The 23,176-nt window shown below is 39.5% G+C and overlaps 1 protein-coding gene across 3 annotated transcripts in view; it reads left to right on the top strand.

Annotated features, from left to right (window-relative positions):
* Positions 1–23,176, top strand: part of Ndufs1 (NADH:ubiquinone oxidoreductase core subunit S1) — a 34,233-nt gene that overhangs the window by 2,724 nt on the left and 8,333 nt on the right. Inside the window, exons 2-15 of one of the 3 annotated variants that reach the window (XM_021197325.2) lie at positions 2,780–2,880; positions 4,161–4,226; positions 4,710–4,801; positions 5,497–5,604; positions 8,605–8,681; positions 9,629–9,710; positions 9,800–9,930; positions 10,815–11,000; positions 12,940–13,074; positions 13,897–14,011; positions 15,415–15,560; positions 16,372–16,500; positions 20,323–20,452; positions 21,468–21,628. In XM_021197325.2, coding sequence (XP_021052984.1) covers positions 4,166–4,226; positions 4,710–4,801; positions 5,497–5,604; positions 8,605–8,681; positions 9,629–9,710; positions 9,800–9,930; positions 10,815–11,000; positions 12,940–13,074; positions 13,897–14,011; positions 15,415–15,560; positions 16,372–16,500; positions 20,323–20,452; positions 21,468–21,628 — 1,553 coding nt within the window. In that variant the 5' untranslated portion in view covers positions 2,780–2,880; positions 4,161–4,165. Of the gene's footprint in view, positions 1–2,775; positions 2,881–4,160; positions 4,227–4,709; positions 4,802–5,496; positions 5,605–8,604; positions 8,682–9,628; positions 9,711–9,799; positions 9,931–10,814; positions 11,001–12,939; positions 13,075–13,896; positions 14,012–15,414; positions 15,561–16,371; positions 16,501–20,322; positions 20,453–21,467; positions 21,629–23,176 lie in introns of all 3 variants that reach the window. The other 2 variants (XM_029538437.1, XM_021197321.2) reach the window with 2 other exon arrangements.

The raw sequence follows: 23,176 nt of genomic DNA, 5'->3' as shown, positions 1-23,176 counted from the left end.
ATACAGAGAAACCCTGTCTCGGAAAAAAAAAAAAGAAAAAAAAAAAAAAAAAAAAAAAAAAAAAAAAAATTGTAGATTACCATTATTAAAGAATTAGTTAAATATAATAAATTATGAGTTAATGAAATGTTTAATCATATGTCATCTATAATAACTCCAGACTTTAATGTTTAGGATTCTATTTTATCTGATGTGGTAGTGCATGCCTTTAATTTCAGCACTTGAGAGGCAGGGATTGGTGGATTTCTGAGTTTCAGGCCAGCTTGGTCTTCACATAGCTAAAAGCCAGTTGTAGTAGCACATGCCTGGGATGTGTTCAGTAAGTACAGGCAGGAGGATCATGAATTCAAGATCAGCCTCGGCTATACCTTTGGGATTGGAAAGATGGCTGGGTAGTTAAGACTGTTCTTTCAGAGGACACAGATCTGATTCCCTAAAATTACATGACAACTCAGCGACTGTCTGTAACTCCAGTTCCAGAGGATCTGATAACCTCTCCTGGCCTCCTTGGGCATCAGGCATGCACATGGTGAATAGAAATACATGCAGACAAAACACAGAACAAACACAATTTTTTTTTAAAGATTTATTTATTTTATGTGAGTACACTGTTGTTCTCCTCAGACATACCAGAGGAGGGCATCAGATCCTGTTACAGATGGTTGTAAGCCACCATGTGGTTGTTGGGAATTGAACGCAGGATCTCTAGAAGAGCAGTCAGTGCTCTTAACCACTGAGCCATCTATCCAGCCCCCACTTTTTTTTTTTAATTAAAAAGGAAAAAAAAAAATCTGTTTTTGGACTATTTTCTATTAGAACTGCTATTACTATTGAAACATTTTTTACTATTTTTTTAATGTTAATACATTCTTTTTTGGTTTTTTGAGACAGGGTTTCTCTGTGTACCCCTGGCTGTCCTGGAACTCACTTTGTAGACCAGGCTGGGCTCAAACTCAGAAATCCACCTGCCTCTGCCTCCCGAGTGCTGGGATTAAAGGCGTGTGCCATCACCACCACCACCACCACCACAGCCTGGCATGTTGATACATTCTTATCACATAATTTTTTTTTAACTATCTTTCTTTAAAAGGTAAAAAAGCAAATAGAAACTACATATCTGTAATAACAACAGTTTGTGGAAAAGTATTATAATTTTAGAGACTATGCTACATAGTTTTATGTCAATTTGACACAAGCTAAAATCATCTGAGAGGAGGGAACCTCAGTTAAGAAAATGCCTCCATAAAATGAGGCTGCAGGCAAGCCTGTAGGGCATTTTCTTAATTAGCAATTGATTTAGGAGGACCAGCCCATTGTGGGTGGTGCCATCTATGGGCTGGTGGTCCCAGGTTCTATAAGAAAGCAGGCTAAGCAAGTCTTGGGGAGCAAGCCAGTAAGTAGTATCCCTCCATGAGTTTTGGATCAGCCCTGCCACCAGGTTCCTGCCCTGCTTTGTTCAGCCCTGACTTCCTACAGTGATAGATGATAATGTAGAAGTGTAAGCCAAATTATCCTTTAATCCTCAACTTGCTTTGGTCGTGGTGTTTTATCAAAACAGTAGAATTCTTAACTAAGACAGACACTTGTCATCATTATTGCTATTATTATTATTATTATTATTACTATTAATTTTTGGTTTTTTGAAACAGGGTTTATCTGCCCTGGAACTCAGTCTGTAGATCAGGCTGACCTTTAAATCACAGAGATACTACTGCCTCTGCCTCCCAAGTGCCAGGCTTAAAGGAGTATACCACTACCGTCCAGCATCTTAGTGCATAGTATTGACTGAGCAAACAGGAAGTCCAGAACTTAAGATTTAGTGGTTCACAACATATGGGAGGAGGCCCTAGTGGCAATCCTTTATCTCCAAAATATTTACATTATGATTCATAACAGTAGCAAAAATAGTTATGAAGTAGCAATGAAAATAATTTTATGGTTGTGGGGGTCACCACAAGTGAGAAACCTGAATTAAAGGGTTGCAGGATTAGGAAGGTTGAGAACCTTTAACTTCTCAGCTTAATGGCTTAAGTAATCATATTTGTGTAAATTTTCCAGCCTGCCTTTCTTCCTTCCTCCTCCTCCTCCTCCTCCTCCTCCTCCTCCTCTTCTTCTTCTTCTTTTTCTTCTTTCTCCCTCTCCCCACCCCCCTTTCTTTCTTTCTTTGACAGAATCTTGGTATATAGTCTAGCCTGACTGAGAACATATCCTCTAATCTGCTAGGGTTGCAGGTACAAAACTAAGGTTTCTCACCTTTAACACTGTTAATACTTTGTTTAGCTGACTCTTTATTGTAAAGGACTGTCTTATAGCATCCTGTCCTCTACCTACTACATGCCAGCATACTCATCCCATGTGATGTGTCTCCAGACATTAGTAATTAGTAATCTCCTGGGTCCCTGTTGGACAAAGGAGAATCATTGTTTTATTTTTTAATGTTTTATACCTATTTATTTATTTATTTATTTATCTATGTATTACTTGTATGCATGTCTATGTACAATATATGTGCCTGGTATCCACAGAGGCCAGAATAGGAAGTCAGATACCTTAGAACTAGGGTTACAGACAGCTTGGAGCTGATATATTACTCTAACCTCTGAGCCATCTCTCCAGCCCTTTATTTAAATTTTTTTTTCAGTCCTGGTTATTGAACCTAGGGCTGTCTCACACTTGGTACCATTGAGCCACATTTCCGCCCCTCACTTTACTTTCAATTAAAAAACAACAACAATAACTTGAAAATAATTGATTTTCTTGTTTTTGTTTTTTGAGAAAGGATTTCTCCATACAGCCTTGGCTGCTGGAACTCACTTTGTAGACCAAGCTGGTCTTAAATTTGATCTGCCTGCCGCTGCTTCATAGGCACTGTGATTAAAGGTGTGTACCACCATGTCCAGCTTATTCTCTTTTCTTATAAGTGTTTTGCCTGCTTTTATGTGTGTGCTCTGTGTGTGAGTTGGTACGTGCAGAGATCAAAAGAGGACATCAGTAACTGCAGTTATGGATGATTATGAGCCATCATTTGGGCCCTGGGAGCTGAACCCAGGTTTTCTGTGTAAGAGCAACAAGTACTCTTCAACTTCTGAGCCTCTCCAGTTACCTTTCCATTTTTGAGTCAGGATCTCACCAGGTTACCCAGCTTAGTATTGAGCTCAGTCAAGGTCTAGGCAGTCTGGGAGCATGGGATCCTACTGCTTTGGTGTCCCAAATAACTGAGATTAGGCCTCTAAAACACCCAAAACAACATAGGACCATTGTTTTAAAGCATATCTTTAGTAGCTTTCGGGAAATGGTGCTGAAAGTGGGAAGATGCCAAGAGTTCATAGTACATTAGGATAGAGGCATAATACAAGCAATCGTAGGACTGTGAGAGAACGAAGCTCCTCAAGATGCATATAAAATATATATCATGAGAGAGTGTACTGGAACTAGTTGTGGTAGCTCCCGGTAAGCAGAGGCAGGAGAATTGCTTCAAGACTAGCCAAGATTAATAATAAGACGTTGTCTCAACAAACAAAATTCCCAATGTACTGGTAGGAGGTGAAGGCAGAAAGGTATTTTATTTTAGATAGCTATTAGTGACAAAGAGTTATTCTTGTCACTTATTTTACTTTCTTCTTAATTCGTTTTCTTTTGAGATGCTTCCTATGTCCCTGCCTGACTTCAGACTTGCTGTAGCAGATGTCCTTATACTTCTGATCCTTCTGCCGTTACCTCTCAAGTTCAGGGATTACACACATGTAATCCGGATGCTGTGCTGCTGTTAGAGCCTAGGACTTCCTCAGTGCTGGGCAAGCACTCATGTACCAGCTGAGCTGTATTCCAAGCTCTTACCGCTTTCTTCTGGCTATATCAGAATTGCCCTTTACTTTGTATTACAAAGCCCAAGTTCAGTGCTGGAGATGTAGCTCAGTTGTACCTTACCTATCCAAGGACCCAAAGTCTACTATAGACTGACTACTTCTTAGCTATTTGACGTTGTATAAACTAATGTCTCTGGGACTGCATATTTTATGTACAATTTGAGGGAAAACAGTGGGACTTCTGAATATTCTCTTAGAATAACATATGCAAAACCATAAAACCATACCAGAAATTCTATAAGTAAGGTTTCTTTTCCTTCTACAAAATTAATCTTTGTTTTTTAATTTTTTTAGCCATCATGTTAAGGATACCTATAAAAAGGGCCTTGATAGGCCTTTCTAAGTCTCCTAAAGGATATGGTAAGTTTTTGTTGTATATTCATTAACTTTTTTAATATTTATTTTATGTATATTACACTGTAGTTGTCTTCAGACACACCAGAAGAGGATATCAGATCCCGTTACAGATGGTTGTGAGCCACCCGACAACATATGTTTGATGTAATTAAGTTAAAAAAGCTTTTATGCTTATTTAGTGCTTGAAACATTCGTATCTTAGCCATGCTGTGATGGCCCATGCCTTTAATCCCAGCATTGAGAATGCAGAGGCAGGGGGATTTCTGAGTTCAAAGCCAGCCTGGTCTGGTCTTTTCAGGACAGCCAGAGCTACAGAGAGAAACCATGACTGGAAACAACAAACAAAAACGAAAAACAAAATTTGTATCTAGAGAGAGAAGACTAGTAAAAAATGAAAATTTTTATATTTAGCTAATTCATTAGGCTCTGCTGCAATGAATTCAATTTGGTTAATTTGTTTTTTTACCCTATTGTTTTGATGACCAGTTCGAACAACTGGCACAGCAGCAAGTAACTTGATTGAAGTATTTGTTGATGGTCAGTCTGTCATGGTGGAACCAGGGACCACTGTCCTGCAGGTAATTACTTTAATGACTCTGTGAGTTTTCTGATTTTATTTAAAAAAATTATTTCCTTCATACTGTTTAGTTTAAATGTAGAAATGTGTCCTGCAAGGCAGGTAAGTGAAGGATAGTATATAATTTCTCTAAATTTCTCCAGAAATAACAAATTTGGTCATAGACAGATGATGCTTTATGACTATGGGTTATCACAGACATAAACTTTTTTTTTCTTTTTCCATTTCTAGACTGTGGTAGATATAGACAGACAGGAAAGTACTGAATGTTAGCCAAAAAATGAAAAATAAAAAAATCAAGGCACAATGGAAAGTATTTTGGCTAGCTAGGGGGTGGTAGAGATGTCAGAAGTAAAACTAAAGGCCAGCTATAAGATGTAAGTTGAGTCTGTGACTCAGATGAGAAGAGAAGAACAGGAGTGAAGCCACTAGGACAGGTTGACAGGGAACTTTTGTGGACTGTGGACAAAGCAGATAATGGGGACAGACTTCACCACAGACTGTGAAGACTTGCCTAATTTGTAATTTGTTATAGCACCTTCAGAGCTGCCAGGTTTGGAATGGAGCAAGAGTTCTTGAGGAACTTACTTAGGAGTGGGTTATGGTGATAAAATAATAAAAGATGCCTCCATCTATTGTGTTCAGTAAGAACAAGATCCAAGGGAAATTATTCTAAAGCAAAATTTTGTCTTCTAGGCCTGCGAGAAGGTCGGCATGCAAATCCCTCGATTCTGTTACCATGAAAGGTTGTCTGTTGCTGGAAATTGCAGGATGTGCCTGGTAGAGATTGAGAAAGCTCCAAAGGTACATGATACCTGGAATTCCATATCGTGCTGTGGGAGGGGAAAGACTTTAAATCTTGCAGCAAACTTTATCTAAAATCAATACTGCTATAAATCCAATATTTTTTGTATGTAGGTTGTCTTAGTTTGGGTTTTATTGCTATGAAGAGACCATAACCAAGGCAGCTATTATAAAGGCAGAAACTTAACTGGGCTGGCTTACAGTTTCAGAGGTTTAGTTCATTATCATCATGGTGGGAAGCATGGCATCATGCAGGCAGATTTGGTGCTGGAGAAGCCAGGAGTTCCTGATCGAAGGGCTGCCAGGAGAAGGTTGTCTTCTATAGGGAGTCTGTAGGAGGGTTTCTTCTGCACTGGATGGAGTCTGAGCATAGAAGGAGCCCTCAAAGCACACGTCCACAGTGAAAGGCTAACTCCTAATAGTGCCATTCCCTGTGGCCAAGCATGAATCTGTGGGGGCCATACCTATTCAAACCACCAAATAAATGATTCATTTCAAACAAAATACATTGATGGAAGTATTGTATAAACATAAATGCCATATAGCAAGTCTCAGAGTTCAAGATGGTTTCTTAAGCTTTCAGGGTCTTAAGACACAATCTTAAGCTACACGGTGGGTGTGTAATGTATACTAGAAGTGCTTATGCTGTACTGTGTGAGTTTCTGACAAAACTCACTTTAATCCAGTCTGGGTTCATTCTGAGAGGCGGGCTGGCCAGAAATGGAATGTGCGAGAGAAAAATGGAGCCAAGACAATATTTTACTGATCAAAGCTCTAAGTTTAATGTAGGAACTCAGTTTATATAGTGTGGGAAAAAACCCCAGTCCCCAACCCCCAGTCTTGGAAGGCACAGGTGAATGTCTGTGGGCGGGTCCAAGGATCAGGGCACAGATGAATATCCTTAGGCGTAGGCGGGTCCAAAGGATGTTGTCTTCTGGGACAAATGGTCTTCTCAGCAGGCGGTGGAGACAAGGCACAGGTGAGCAGCTCTGGTGGATCTGAAGGTTACTGCCGGTGGATCTTAGCGCCTGCAGGGGCTGGGTTTAGAAGGACAGTGATTAGTGTAAACAGAAAGGTAGGCTTGGTGGAAAACTGCAGGTGGTCCAGTGGCAACAGAGAGCTGGGAGACCCCAACAGTACTGTTCTCACTTGACAAAGAATTGTAGAGAAAAAGTTCACTTTAGGTTATATAATTGCATTTTGGTGTATATAGCTGTAGCTCAGCAATGCCTACAAATGAACAGAGGTTTGTGTATGTGTGCACATGTTCCTCTCTGTGGAGGGCAGAGGACAACCTCAAGTATTATTCCTCAGGGGGTATTTCTGCTTAGGCTAGACTGGGCAAGTTCCAGGAATATCCGTACCTGTCTTTGCCTCCCCAGTGCTGAGATTATAGCATGTACCACCATGCCCAGCTTTTTTCTTTTTAAAGATGTATTTTATATATATGAGTACACTGTTGCTCTCTTCAGACACAGCAGAAGAGGGCATCAGATCCCATCACAGATTATTGTGAGCCACCATATGGTTGCTGGGAATTGAACTCAGGACTTCTGGAAGAGCAGTCAGTGGTCTTAACCACTGAGCCATCTCTCTGGCCCTTGACTTCATTTTTTTCTGGGCTGACCTCTACTATAACACTTATAGCATAGCCCTGGCTAGTGTTAAATTCTTAAAAGTTTAAAAATTTTTAAATATTAAAAAAGCCAGGTGGTGGCATACACCTTTATTCCCAGCACGCCTCCTGAGTGCTAATATAGGCATTGACCACTGTACCTTTTTATTTTTTATTCTTTATCATGTGTGTGTGTGTGTGCATGATGTGTATGCATGTGTCATAAAACATGTGGCGACCAGAGGACAACTTTGTGCGATCACTTCTCTCCTCCTTTATGTAGGCTCCAGGATTGACTCAGTAAGTGCCTTTATATACTGAGCCATTTTGTCTGTCCATTCCTGGTGTTTGAAAGCACAAATATGATAATGAGGTTGGATGTAGTAGCACACACCTCTAATACTAACATGCAGGCAGACCTCTGAGTTAGAGATGGCCTGGTCTACAGAGCAAATTCCAGGTCAGCCAGGACTATGTAGTGAGACCTTGTCTTAAAATTTTTTAAAGTAAAAGCCATGCATAGTGGTATATACCTTTAATCCTAGCACTTAGGAAACAGAGGTAGGTGAATCTCTTGAGTTTGAGGGAGTTTAAGGCCAGCCTAGTCTACACAGGGAGCTCCAGAACAGCCAATAGAGAAACCCTGTCTTAAAAAAAAAAAGCCAATTTCAGAGCAGAATAAAGAGTTGCTTTAACTAATAGACTATCCTTAAGGGCTAATATGTCTTTGTTTCTTTGGGGATGCTATAACAAAATACCCAAATCTGGTTACTTTATGAAGTGAAGAGGTTTATTTAACTTATAGTTTTGGAGTCCCAAAATCAATCACATTTGGTAAGCCTCTGGTTGTTATATGAGAAGAGGAAAAGCAAGAGACTGGGTAGGGCCTCTATCTATCTATCTATCTATGTGGCAGTGATCTGCTTCTTGTGGGAATTAATCTGCAAGACCTAGTCACTGAGAGGCCGTGTCACTCTTACATATCCCAGGTGCCTCCGACTAGGCACTACTTCACAAACTTCTGTAGACTGGGGAACAACCTTCTAGTATATGACCTTTTGAGGGGACAAACTATAAATAAAAGCCTGGCTAGAATAGGTCGGCCGCGGGCTTGCAGCCTCTGCCTCCTGAGTGCTGAGATTAGAGGCATGCGCCAGTGTGCCTATCTGAAAACAAAAATTGATTTGGAAAGGTAATCTTTGTTTTTGTTTTCTTCTGCTCTGTTTTGTTTTTTTAATCTTTGAGTCAGGTCTTGGGCTGTTGTGCAACCTATTGTATATCTCATGGTCTTGTTTTGTTTTTAATGGTTTATTCAATATTTTATGTATAGGGATGCTTATAACTACAAATAAATACAAATATGGATTTCTCCATTGAAATTCTAGGTTGTCGCTGCTTGTGCTATGCCTGTTATGAAGGGCTGGAATATCTTGACAAACTCGGAGAAATCTAAGAAAGCCAGGTACTTTGTTGTTACTACTATAGATTTGTCAGGGGTGATTATGCTGCCCACACGCCAGAGAGTTTCCGACAAACTTTAAGAGCAGCAGAAATGAGTACACAGTAGAGGCGGTCGCTCAGGTGTTGGAGGTGCTGCAGGGAGTATTACCAGTGTTGAGAACGTGAGAGGAGTAGCCCCAGGACTTACTGAGCTGAGCACACGTTGACACTTTAGTACTTGCTCTGGTGCTCAGCGTGTGTGTGTGAGGCTTGTGGGCTAGACTTGCCATAGTGCTGGGATTCCAGCCCTGTTTTCATTTTAAATTAAAAATGATTTTACTTATTTTTATTTTATATGTGTTGGTATTTTTGCTGAATGCATGTCTTTGTGAGGGTGTTGGATCCCCTGAAACAGGACTTACAGTTGTGAGCTGCCACACAGGTGCTGAGAATAAAACCATGTCTCTAGTGCTCTTAATCACTGAGCCAACTCTCCAGCCCAAAAGTTACGATTTTAAAAAGAGGAACATTAATAGCACATGCCTATAATTTCAGGAATTGGGTGGTTGCTTTAAAAAAAAAAAAAAAAAAAAGCTGACAGTGATGGCATATGCTTGTGATCTCATCACTTGGAAGGTGTAGGCTGGGAAATCAGTATACAAGGACACAGAATCCTTGCCACATTGTGAGTTGGATGCCAGCCGGGCTTCATGAGACCCTGTCTCAGAATAAATATGTAAGACCCTGAAAGTCACTATTTCCTAGGATTAATATTTAAACCCTATGAACAAGATCAAACTGTTTTTAATACTACCTGAATACTAATATGATAGCATATCTGCAAGTAAATGTAAAATTTATGTTAACTGTAAAAAAAAAAAATCTATAAAGGTTATTGAGCTAGCCTATAGGTCACCATTTTTAGTGGTAGCTTCTTATGTCGCTTTATATATTTGATTTTTCATACAGAGAAGGTGTGATGGAGTTCTTACTAGCAAATCACCCATTGGATTGTCCTATTTGTGACCAGGGAGGTGAATGTGATCTGCAGGTATCTAGAATAATTCTGTAAATGTTTTTGATTGACTCATTTTAATTTCATTAGCAGCATTAGATTCACTGTCTCGTAATCTACTTAAGGACCAGTCCATGATGTTTGGAAGTGATAGGAGCCGATTTCTAGAGGGGAAGCGTGCTGTGGAGGACAAGAACATTGGGCCCCTGGTAAAGACCATCATGACTAGATGCATCCAGTGTACCCGGTGCATCAGGTAATGTTTCTCTTCTGGAATAGCACTGGGTACTTGAACGAAAAAAAGAAATGAAAAAGGAAGACATGACTGGTCCCTGGAATGATGGAGGAGACCGTTTATTGTAGATAAAAGGGAGTGCACAGTCAGAGGCAGACAGACCTGGGAAGTGCAGAGTGAACAGGACCCTGAGCCAGGCAATCTGAGGGGTGGGGAAGGGAGAGTCAGACCCAGAAGCCACCAGGGTAAATGGTAGATGGAAAGAGCCCAACAGGATCCACATAGCAAAGTGGCTGAAGGGCATCCCAGCCTCTTGGCTGGAGATGTTTGGGGGGGGGGGGGGCTGGGGGGCCTGGATTGCTGGGTGTGCCTGAGATGCAGGGAGAACCTGGACCAGGTCCACTTTGATATGTTAAATAGGCACCTCAGTTATCCTTTGTCCTGGGTTTGAAACCTATCGGTGCTGACTTGACATTCATATAGTTTCTTCAAATAACACTGGAAATGATAGTCATTATTTAGTGGGAAAAAGTTAGATTTTGTTTGCTTGGGTTTGGTGTTTTTTGGTTGGTTGGTTTGTTTGTTTGTTTCATATGTTCTGATAACATGACTTCTATGACTTCTATTTGCTTTCACTTAATGCCAATTTCAATTGAATTTAAAACTTTTTAAAATTCTGGTATTGTGTGATAATTTACTGAATTGTATACTTGTGATTTGTACAATTTTCCGTTTGTGTGTTACTCTTCAGTTTCAGAGAAATACTCATTTTTATTTGCTGAGTATACTTATTGAAAATATATTAATTCCTTTTTAATGCTTCGAAAGTCACTTTGTGATTATGAAAAGGAAAAGAAATACTTTTTGCTGAGCTCATCCAATTGATAACAAATTTTATTTTTTAGGTTTGCAAGTGAGATTGCAGGAGTAGATGATTTGGGAACAACAGGCAGAGGAAATGACATGCAAGTTGGCACATACATTGAAAAAATGTTCATGTCTGAACTGTCTGGGAATGTCATTGATATCTGCCCTGTAGGGGCCCTAACCTCTAAGCCTTATGCCTTTACTGCCCGGCCTTGGGAAACAAGGTATTTATCTTTGTGGTTTTGACCAACTTGTTTTTAAAAAATGTTATTTGTGTGTGTGTCAGGTGTGGTGCAGGTGCCCCTGGATGTGTGCAGGTATATTTGGAGGCCGGAAAACCACCTTAGTGTCATCCCCTGGGACACTGTCTACTTTCTTTGAGGCACAGTCTCTTATTGGCCTGTAACTTACCAATTAGGCTAGACTGACTGGCTTTTGATCCTTTGCTTCTCCAGCACTGCAAGTACAAGCATTTTTCCATCTTGATGAGGCTAGAACTCAGGTTCTTGTACTTATTAGGTCAGGGCTTTACAAAGTGAGCCATGCACCCATCTCTGATTATTTGTTTTAATTGTTATTTGGTGTGAGCCTGTGGTTGTGTGTTCATGCACAGGTGGGTGGTACACGCTGGTGTGCACATGTGAAGAACAACTGTAGGGACTTGGTTTTTACCTTTTACCTTGTTAAGGCAGGGCTCTGATTTCTTCATTATGTGTATGTGCCAGACCGGCCAACCCACAAGCTCTCGGCCTGTTCTCATTCTGCCTGCCATCACACTGTAGGAGTGCTGGGATTAGAAATTTGTACTTCATCTGGTTCTTTTGTTGTTGTTTTTTGTTTTTTGTTTTTCAAGACAAGATTTCTCTGTGTAGCCCTGGCTGTCCTGGAACTCACTCTGTAGACCAGCCTAGCCTGGAGAACTCAGAAATCGGCCTGCCTCTGCCTCCCACATGCTGGGATTAAAGGCGTGTGCCACTACCGCCCAGCTTCATCTGGTTCTTTTTTTAAAAAAAGATGTATTTATTATTATATGTAAGTACATTGTCGCTGTCTTCAGATACACCAGAAGAGGGCATCAGATCTTATTACGGATGGTTGTGAGCCACCATGTGGTTGCTGGGATTTGAACTCAGACTTTCAGGAAGAGCAGTCAGTGCTCTTAACCGCTGAGCCATCTCTCCAGCACCTCATCTGGTTCTTGATAGGACTTTCAGAGATCAAACTTAGGTCATCAGTCTTGCTCAGCAAGAGCTTTTACCCTCTAAGCCACCCTCCTTGCCCTGTTTCTAAATTTTAGTTCACTTTTTTTTAAAAATAAAATTTCTGTGTCATTTTCTTCATAAATTTTAATTGCTTTTATCTACATTTTTATGTTTGTTTTTTGTGTGTGTGTATATATATATATACACATATACATATATATATATATGTGTGTGTGTGTGTGTGTGTGTGTGTGTGTCTATGTGTATATATATATAACTTAGAATGAGTCTAAGTTATGTATGAGTCCTACTTGTATGCAGGTGCTTGAAGAAGCTAGAAGAGGGCATTGAATCCTTTGAAATTAGAGTTGGATAGTGATGAGCCGCCACGTGGGTGCTGGGAAGCACACTCAGGTTCCCTGTAGAGTAACAAGTGCTCTCAACTGCTGTACCATCTCTCCTGCCTCACAGAGTAGTTTTTAATGCATTAAAGCTTCTTAGGTTTTGGTATAGAAGTGATAAAATGGTATTTGGGAGGATTTTGATTTTGATTTTTGTTGGTTTTGTCGGGCTTTGTTTCTGCTTTCTAGAATGGTTGATTTGTTGGTATCTGACTGTCAGCAGCCAAGGACTAATTAATTGTATGCCCTTCTAATTGGTCTGTCAAATAATGTGATTAAAATATGGAGGTGCTTATTTCTATTGCCGTTCTGAGTTCCACTAGTTTCAGAGATGAAGAGGGTGAGGTGGATCTGGTAGTATTTGTCTGTAGTCCCAGCACTGGGGATGCTGGTGCTGGAGGACCTGTTCAAGGTCGCTTGTTACCTAGAGGGTTTGAGGCCAATGTGGCCTTATGAGACTTGCCTCAAAATACCAAAAAAGGAAACCTCATATGGAAGTAACGAACAGAAACTCTTCTTACTCTCAGAATCAGCGTACTAAATTGTGTTTAACTTCTCAGAAAGACAGAGTCCATTGATGTCATGGATGCAGTGGGAAGTAACATTGTGGTCAGCACAAGAACTGGAGAGGTGATGAGGATTTTGCCACGAATGCATGAAGATATTAATGAAGAATGGATCTCTGATAAAACCAGGTGCTGTCTCTAATTTTTTGCAATCGATCTAAAAATCTATGATCTTTTTTTGAGATTTATTTTATGTATATGACTGTTTTGTTTTTATGGATAATCTGTGTGTTTTCACGGTGTTATGGATGGTTTGTGAGTCGACATATGGGTGCTAGGAATTGAACTTGTCCTCTGCAAGAACATGTGCTCTTAACTACTGAGCCATCTCTCCAGCCCTCATGGCCATTTTTAATGGACATTTTTATGTTGCAAAATGATATAAACTGTTGAAAATTTTGAGGTTTTTATAAAGAGAATGAGAAGAAAGTCAACTTGAGTAGTTACAAATGCTGGGCATAGTGGCACAAGCTTATGATCTAAGCTACTTGGAAGCCAAAACAGGAGGATGTGAAATGTATGGACAACCTGGAAGATGTACCTTGTCTCAGAATACAAATGCAAAGGGGCTGTGGAGCTGAACATAGAGCATTTGCCTGATGTATTCCAGGTCCTGGCTTTGATCTCCAGTACTTGGGAAAACAAGGGAAGATTTGTTTTGTTTTTCAAGACAACATCTTCCTGTGTAGCCCTGGCTGTCCTGGAACTCACTCTGTAGACTAGCTTAGCCTTAAATTCACAGATCCTACTGCCTCTGCCTCCTGAGTACTGGAATTAAAGGTGTATGGTAAGGCAGATCGATCTATTGCCACCATCCCTGTATTAGGCATTTATTATTTTGACACTTTAAGAAATCTTCTATTTAAATAACATTTGTTACAGTTTTTAAACTTGAAAATTATAGTTGTTCGTTAGCAATTTTCTATATATTGTATGATTTCTTTTGTCTAGGTTTGCCTATGATGGACTAAAACGTCAAAGACTTACTGAACCAATGGTCAGAAATGAAAAAGGGCTTTTAACTTATACCTCCTGGGAAGATGCACTCTCTCGTGTAGCTGGAATGGTAAAAAATTGAAATCTAGATTAAACTGTGTAGTTTTCATGAAACAGCTTTGCCATGAAGACAAGGCATATCTTTCTCTTTTGTTTCCTTCCTTCCTTCCTTCCTTCCTTCCTTCCTTCCTTCCTTCCTTCCTTCCTTCCTTCCTTCCTTCTTTCTTTTTATTTGTTTTAGACAGGGGTTTTATTGTATAGTTCTGGCTGACCTGGAACTCACCATATAAACCAGGCTAGCCTTAAACTCACAGAGATTTGCCTGCCTCTGCCTCTGAGTGCTGGGATTAAAGGCATATATCACTACACCTGTTATTTTCTCCTTTTTGGCAAGATTATAATTTGTCTCTATTTGACATTTTTGAAATTTATGTATATGAGTGCTTTATTTGCAGGTATGCCTGCATGATAAGAGGGCATCAGATTCCATTATAGTTGGTTGTGAACCACAGGACCACAGTGCTCTTAACTGCTGAGCCAGCATCTCTCCAGCCCTCTATTTGATATTTTTGATATTTCAGTAATCAAATGTTAATTTAATTCACCAGAAAAAGAAAAGATTAAATGTTTTTTACTTGCTAGCTAATATTTTTTGACAATGTCTTTTTAAATTCGTGTTTTATATATATATTTTTTTTCATTTTATAATTGAAATAGAATTGTATCACTTCTCTGGTTTCTCCCTCCAGGCCCTCCTAGTTACCCATCCCTGACTCCCTCTCATTCCCCATCTACTCTCAAGTTGATAGCCTCTGTCTTTTTTTTTTTTTTATTTGAAAAAAACTTTTATATTTTATGTATATATATTATAAATATATAAATTTATGTACATGCACAATACAAATAGAACCTACATTTTTGTTGTTTGTGTATATATGATTTCAAGGCTGACTGCTCTGTACTGGACAACCTATATGGGGGTTCATTCCTGAGAGAAGCTAATTCTTTTTCTCCCAGCAGTCAGTTGCCTATAGTTCTTTGTCTAGAGGCGAGACCTGTGGGGTTTTCTCCCTTCCATGTTAAAATTCCTGTTGGTATTGGTATTCTGATCCTGTTTATGCAGCCTTTCTAGGAGACACTGCTTTACAGCAGATTTCTGGCACTCTGGCTCTTAGAATCTTTCTTTTCCATGGTGTTCCTTGAGCTATAGATGCAAGAGCCATGGTGTGGATGTGTCTGTTGTGGCTGGGGTCCTTATAATTCGTTAATTTCTGCATTGTTTCCAGTGTGGTTTTTCTTTCGATTTGCTGTAAAAAGCTTCTTTGATGTAGAGTGGAAGCTACACTAATCCAGGAGAGATGGCTATGTGTCCTGATACTCTGGATACTTGAGAATGACTTGGTTTATTTTCTGAACAGTCATGGTCTTTGCTGACTGTAGGTTTCTTAGAGATGCCCTTTTCTCTGTTTCCAGTTACAGAATTTTGAAGGCAATGCTGTGGCAGCCATTGCAGGTGGCTTGGTGGATGCTGAAGCCTTAGTAGCTCTGAAAGACTTGCTGAATAAAGTTGACTCTGACAACTTATGCACTGAGGAGATCTTCCCCACCGAAGGAGCTGGGTGAGAAACACTCAGCTGTGCTCCAGGCTGATGGTTTGGATTTCGTTTTGATTTTTGAGTCTCTTGTAGCCCAGACTGGCCTTGAACTCTGTGTAGCAGAAGAACTTTCTGTCTTTACCTCCTAAGTACTTGGATTGAAGATGAGTGCTACAACTGTTCGCAGCCATTGTTTTCCTTTTTAGTTACAGAAAGCAGCCACATCTTTAACGTCACCATTCAATCTCTGACACACTAGGTTCTCTAACATACCAGTACACTTACACATTTCAGTCAAACCAGACAGCATGAAAGTAGAAAGAACCTGACTGAGCAGAGGTAGCTTAGAGGGGTGGGAGGGGAGCTCCAAGGGGAATGAAAGGTGAACATGATCAAATTACACATGTATGGAAGTGGAATTCTAACCCGTCATGTGTAATTAACACAAGCTAATAAAAGACTTCAATAAACAAAACCAAAAGCTAAAACTTACAGAAAAGTATAGTCCTTAATACATGTTGTAAGTTTAGTTTCATTTGGACACACCTGCCTGGCATTGTGGTGTGTGTGGTAATCTCAACCACGTGGTAGCTGAGAGGACGACTGCTCAAGTTCAAGGCCAGCTTGGGCTGTAAACAGTACAACAGTTAGACACACTTTATGAAAACTTGTGCGTGAGAGTGCACTGGGATTTATGATCAGAGACGAGTTTGTGGACTCTTGTATGTAGTAACTTTATGTATGTATTACAGCATATATTAGGTTTACTTGCAGGGTTTTATGTTGTTACTGTTTGCTTTTCTTCTTAAACTTGAGTTATATTTTATATTTTTAGCACAGATTTACGTTCCAGTTATCTTCTCAATACCACAATTGCTGGTGTGGAAGAAGCAGATGTTGTTCTTCTAGTTGGTACAAATCCACGTTTTGAGGCACCGCTGTTTAATGCTAGAATTAGAAAGAGGTAATTTAATCCTTATTTAATAAGAACCTTAAAAATATGTGACTTCTTTTGTTTTACATATGGAAATGATATTTTGGGTGATTCCTAATAAGTGCGAGTTGTAGTGATACTAGAGGGAGGAACGTCCCTAACAGACTCATTCTGCCCTACCCACTTCTATGTCTTCTTTTTTTATTTTAATGTTTTCTTTCTTTTTTTTTTAAAGATATATAGATATAGATATAAATATAGATCTCTCTCTATATGTATGTGTGTGTGTGTGTATATATATATATATATATATATATATATATATATATCTCTATATATTTTTTTTTTAAAAAGGAATTGTTTATTTTATTTATGTTTACACTGTAGCTGTCTTCAGAGACACCAGAGAAGGCATCAGATTCCATTACAGATGGTTGTGAGCCACCATGTGGTTGCTGGGAATTGAACTCAGGACCTCTGGAAGAGCAGTCAATGCTTTTAACCACCGAGCCATCTCTCCAGCCCCCCTCTCTGTCTTTTAATGTACTTTGTTTATATTTTTCTCTTCTCTTCTCTTCTCTTCTCTTCTCTTCTCTTCTCTTCTCTTCTCTTCTCTTCTCTTCTCTCTCTCTCTCTCTCTCTCTCTCTCTCTCTCTCTCTCTCTCTCTTTTGAGTTGGTCTCATTATGTAACCCTGTTTGGCCTGGAACTCATTATGTAGACCTTAACAACATGTATCACCATGTACCACCCCACTTGCCTTCCTTGTTTTATGTTTTTTTGTTTATTTGTTTTTGGTTTTGGTTTTTTGGTTTTTTCGAGAAAGGGTTTCTCTGTGTAGTCCTGTCTGTTCTGGAACTCACTCTGTAGACCAGGCTGACCTCTAACTCAGAAATCCGACTGCCTCTGCCTCCCGAGTGCTGGGATTAAAGGTGTGTGCCACCACACCTGGCTTTGGCTTCCTTGTTAATGAGTGAGGGTCTCATGTGGCCCAGGCTAGTCTCTAGGGCAATACATATTCAGAGTAAACCTTTAACTGCCTTTCTCTACAGTGCTGGCATTATAGGCATGTGCTATGACACCTTGTCCTGTACTTTTTTTTTAAACAAGATCTTATGATACAGTCATGACTGACTTTGAACTTCCTTTTTTTTTTCTTTTTTAAGATTTTTAAAAAATTTATTTTATGTATATGAGTACACTATAGCTGTACAGATGGTTGTGAGCCTTCATGTGATTGTTGGGAATTAAATTTCTGACCTCTGCTCGCTCCGGTCGGCCCCGCTTGCTCCAGCCCAAAGATTTACTTATTATTATAGATAAGTACACTGTAGCTGTCTTCAGACACACCAGAAGAGGACGTCAGATGTCATTATAGGTGGTTGTGAGCCACTATGTGATAGCTGGGGATTGAACCCAGGACCTTTGGAAGAGCAGTCAGTGCTCTTACCCACTGAGCCATCTCACCAACCCGCCCTTGAACTTTAATGAATTACGGGCATGTGTGTTTAAACTTTATTTTGTGTCTGTATATGTGTGTATGCATGAGCATGCTCTAGTGCAGTGTACATCTGGCAATCAGGGGACAGCTTTTAGGAGCTGCTTCCCTCCTTCACTGTTTGAGTCTCAGGAGTAGAACTGAGCTTGTCAGGCTCGGTGGCAAGTACCTTACCCTGCAGCGCAATCTTGCCAGTCCCACCTCTGATTTTTGTTTGTTTGTTGGTACTAGGAATTAAATTCAGAGTTTTTCTTTCATACTACATAAGCACCTGCCAACTGAGTTGTATCCTTAGTCCCATCTTTTATAGCAGTTTTGTTCTTGACCAGCATCTATCTAGAGTCACATTGCAATTAATGTCATGACATTTCAGGCCCCATTTTTCTTTTCTTTACTTTTTTTTTTTTTTTTTAAACTTTACCTCCTGCTCACTCCTCCCTCCCAGTCATCCCCTCCCATGATCCTTCTTCCATACCCCCTCTCCTTCTCCTCTGAGCAGGTGAGGGCTCCTGTGGGTATCCCCCCAGCCCCCTACCTCTCACCCCCTGATCCTGGCAGATCAAGTCTCTGTGAGGCTAGGCACTTCCTCTCTCACTGAGGCAGCCCAGCTAATAGAACATATCCTGAGTACAGGCAACAGCTTTTGGGATAGCTCCTGCTCCAGTTGTTCAGGACCCACATGAAGATCAAGCTTCACATCTGCTACATATGAGTCAGGAGGCCTAGGACCAGCCTGTGCATGTTATTTGGTTGATGGTTTAGACTCTTGAGAGCCCCAAGGGTCCAGGTTAGTTGACTTTGCTGGTCTTCCTATGGGGAGTTCCTATCCCTTTTGGTGCTGAAATCCTTTCTATTTTTCCATAAGAGTCCCCAAGCTCTATCCAGTGTTTGGCTATGGGTTTCTGCATCTGTCTGTGTTAGCTGCTGGGTGGAACCTCTCAGAGGACAACATGCTCCTGTCTGCAAGCATAACAGAGTATCAGAGTGTCAGGGATTTGTGCTTGCCCATGGGATGATGGGTCTCAAGTTGAGCTGGTTATTGATTGGCCATTCCCCCACTCTTTCCCTTATCTCCTTTCTCTGTATTTCTTTTCTTTTTTAAAAAAAACAAACAAAAAAAACAAAAACTGGCCACCTACATTTTAAACTCAGGGAACAATCTTAATTTTTTTTTTAAAGATTTATTTATTATATAAACAATATTCTGTCTGCTTTTATGCCTATACACCAGAAGGAGGCACAAAATCTCATTACAGATGGTTGTGAGCCACCATGTCGTTGCTGGGAATTGAACTCAGGACCTCTGGAAGAGCAGTTAGTGCTCTTAACCATCTCTTTAGCCCCCTCTCTGCATTTCTTGTAGACAGGATAAAATTTGGGTGGAAAGTTTTGTGGGTAAATTGGTGTTCTTATCACTTCCCTGGGGTTCCTGCCTGGCTATAGGAGTGGCCACTTCATGTTTCATATCCCCCGCTGCTAGGAATCTCAGCTAGAGTAACTCTATAGATTCCCTGGAGCCTCCCCCATCCCAGGTCTTTGGTTGGTCCTAAAGATGTACATCCCCCCCCCCCATTTTACTTATTTATTTATTTATTTTTTATAGCGTGCAGGCTAGTTATTTTGTAGAACACCTCCCACATCTGTTGTCTTGTTCATTTGTGTTGTAGATATTTACAATAGGGCAGCTGTATTATCTATCTATTATCTCATCTGTAAAATGGTTGAGAGTGAAAGAGAGTTACTACTTCAGGTAAAATTAGCAGTGCTTCAGACAAACGAGAATTAGAGTTACCATACTCACAAATAGTTGTGAAGGCTATAGCAGGGATGTAGTGGTACACACTTTTAATTCCAGCATTCTGGAGGCAGATGCAGAGAGATCTCTGATTTCGAGGCCAGACTGGTCTAGAGAGTGAGTTCCAGGACTGGCAGGACTACACAGAGAAACCCTGTCTTAAAAAAAACTAAAAACTCCAATAGTTTTGAAGGAAGTAGCCCCTGCTATAAAGAATAAATAAATGACAGTTTACTTTTGTGGATATTTGAGAAATAACTGACTCTGACATAACATGTACTGAGAAATATAACTACAAGTCAGTTATTCTAAAATAGTTTTTGTTTACATTAGACTTGTACTTAGGATTGCCACACAACAAATTTACTCCTTGAATTATTCATACATTTTTACAACACTCTTATTTTGAAAGGTACACATTAAATTATATGTTTTAAGATTAAATAGTCTGTGAGTTCTTTTGTGCTTTTGATATTTTATGATTGTAAATAGAGGTAGGACTTAGAATTGTTGAATCCAAAGGCTATGCTTGTTTGGCTCTAAAATTGTTTTTGTTTCAGCTGGCTTCATAATGACTTAAAAGTGGCCCTCATCGGTAGTCCAGTGGACCTCACTTACAGATATGACCATCTAGGAGACTCTCCTAAAATTCTGCAAGACATTGCTTCAGGGAGGCATTCATTCTGCGAGGTGCTTTTAAGTTAATACATACCTACTGTTGCTGGTTTTTAACTGTTACTATTATTTTAAAGATTTATATTTTTATGTGCATTGGTGTTTTGCCTGCATGTATGCCTGTGTGAGGGTTCCAGATCCTCTGGAACTAGAGTTAAAGACAGTTGTGAGTTGCCATGTGTGTGCTAGGAATTGACCCCAGGTCCTCTGGAAAAGCAGCCAGGGTTCTTAACTGCTGAGCCATCTCTCCAGCTCCATTTTTTAATTATTATTCTTTAGATTTATTTATTTTTATTTTATATGTATGAGGTTTTTTGCCCACCTGCATGTATATCTATCATTTGTCAGCCTGATGTCTATAGAAGTCAGAAGAGGGCATTGTGTACCCTGAATTAGAGTTAATAGATGTTGTGAGCTGCCCTGTGGGTTCCGGGAACTGAACTCCTGCTCCACAAGAGCTTCTGAGCCAGCTCTCGAGCTCTTTTAGTTTAGTGTTTTATATGCATGTGAGCTGTTTGATTTTCAGTTTTACTTACCAGTCTTCCCCAAGCCTACAGTTTCCTATCTACTTGAGACTCACTACCCTATTGTGGCATAAAGCAAGCGCTTTACTGCTTTAGGAATGCTCTGTTGCTCTCCCTGCTTTATCTTCTGTCTGGGTCTCTACATATAGGAAGTAGTAGGCGGTGACACTGCAACACAATTTTTTCTGTCGTGTTTTAAATTTTTATTCTTTTTTGTTTGTTTGGAGATGGTGTCTTGCTATGTAGCCTTGGATGGTTTGGAATTTGTTAAGTAGATCAGGCTGGCCTGAAACCTAATGATTTACTTCTTACTTGTATAAAATCTGTTTTATGTGATACTAAGCTTTTTCACAGTAACATTTGCAAGATGTTTTTATTAATTCAGATGTTAAGTAAATTAATGATTCTTCATGTTAGATCTCCAAACTTGCATGTCAGTAGATGCAAATATCATGTAGTGCTTTAAGATCAACAGTTCTTTTTTTTTTTTTTTTTTTTTTTAATAGGTCTTAAAGAATGCTAAAAAACCAATGGTGGTTTTAGGCAGTTCTGCACTCCAGAGAGATGATGGAGCAGCAATTCTTGCAGCTGTGTCCAACATTGTACAAAAGATTCGAGTGACAACCGGTGTTGCTGCAGAGTGGAAAGTTATGAATATTCTGCATAGGTTTGTTACTCGTTTTTTGTACTAGAGAATTTAAGTGATGTGTGTGTGTTTGTTCCTGACTTGTCATGTTTATATGTATAAACAGCATTTAGAAACATTATTCCCATTACAGACATGATATGTAAAATGTTTTAAGAAGAATTAAAGTTAGTAACGGTAAAAATGAATGAAGCAGGACAGGTAAGATGAGGGCACAGTGGACAGTGAACAAAATGGCACTTACTTATTCGTATGGTAATCAAAAGGTAATTTAGGCTTGTTTCCTAGAGATTTGACTGGTGTGCATGAAGTCCTGGATTTGTTCCCCTGTACCACATAAAACTGGACATAGTGATGTGGACTATAATTTCAGCTGGGTAGAGGCAGGGGGATCAGAAGTTCAAGTCATTTCCACTGCACAGTGAAGCTGAGACCAGCATGGGATATGTGATACTTTGTATTTAAAAAAAAAAATCTGTATCATATATTTTGTCCTTGATTTAAAAATTACAGTGTATCCTCTGACTTTGATTAAATGAGAATTTAGCTAAAGAGATTGTTTTATAAACATTCCAATTATGCTAACTTATTTTAGGAAAACTGAAAGGGGAACAAAGTGAAAATGAAGTTGTTATTTTATGATCTGCAAATAATTGCTCTTGCTATTGATTAGTTCCTTTCCATGCAGGCTTCTTCCCTGTAATTGTTTCTAGTTACATGGTTAATATACTGTGAGAACAACTTTGTGTTCTGATTTAACTCATTTTCATTACCTATAACTGGAAACCCTTCAGGAAATTTTTCCTTAAATTTTTTTTCATACAGTGTATTTGATCATATTATCTTCCTTCACCACATTCCTACAAGGCCTCTCCCCACCTCCACCTCCCTGTTCACCCAACTTCATGTTCTTTCTCTCAAAAACAAAAAAAACCTGAAGCACAACTTGAAAAATCAGGACAAATGAATAAAAACCAATAAGAAAAAGAAAAACCCAAAGACATGAGTAGTTATTTACTATAATAATTTATAGTGTTTCATTTTTAACATGTATGCTGATGGTAGTTTTAAAATTATTTTAAAATAATTCTGTGAGTGACTAGGGTGCAACTTCGTGGTGTAAAGTGCATACCTATCCAGGTGCAAAACTCTGGTATCCATCTCAGCTCCAGAATTAAGCTAAGTAAGCAAGCAGTGATAACCCAGGTAACTGAACTTTAGATTACCTTGTCCTTGGGTTATAAAAGTAGACTGACTGGCTGGACTATACCAGGCAGAGGTTTCAAGAGCTGTTATGCATGTTTCTGCTAGTTTTAGGAGGGTTGTTATTTTGAGCTCCTTCACTAAAACATGTAACAGTTGTAGGAAGCAGTTCCAAAAGGGTATACCTTCCTCCCTTCTTCCTCCTCTCTCTCTCTGTGTCTCTCTCTGTTTGTGTCTGCTTTTCTTTTCTTTTTTTCTTTTCTTTTCTTCCTTTTTTTTTTTTTTTTTTTTTTTTTTTTTTTTTTTGGTGGGTTTTTCTTTTGTTTTTGAGAAAGGGTCTTACCGTGTAGCTCACTGTTCTGGAAT

This window comes from Mus pahari, chromosome 5, assembly GCF_900095145.1.
Source record: "Mus pahari chromosome 5, PAHARI_EIJ_v1.1, whole genome shotgun sequence".
In the NCBI taxonomy this organism is placed as follows: domain Eukaryota; kingdom Metazoa; phylum Chordata; class Mammalia; order Rodentia; family Muridae; genus Mus; species Mus pahari.
The sequence above is the reverse complement of the archived record's forward strand: the minus strand, read 5'-3'. Positions and strand labels throughout refer to the sequence as shown.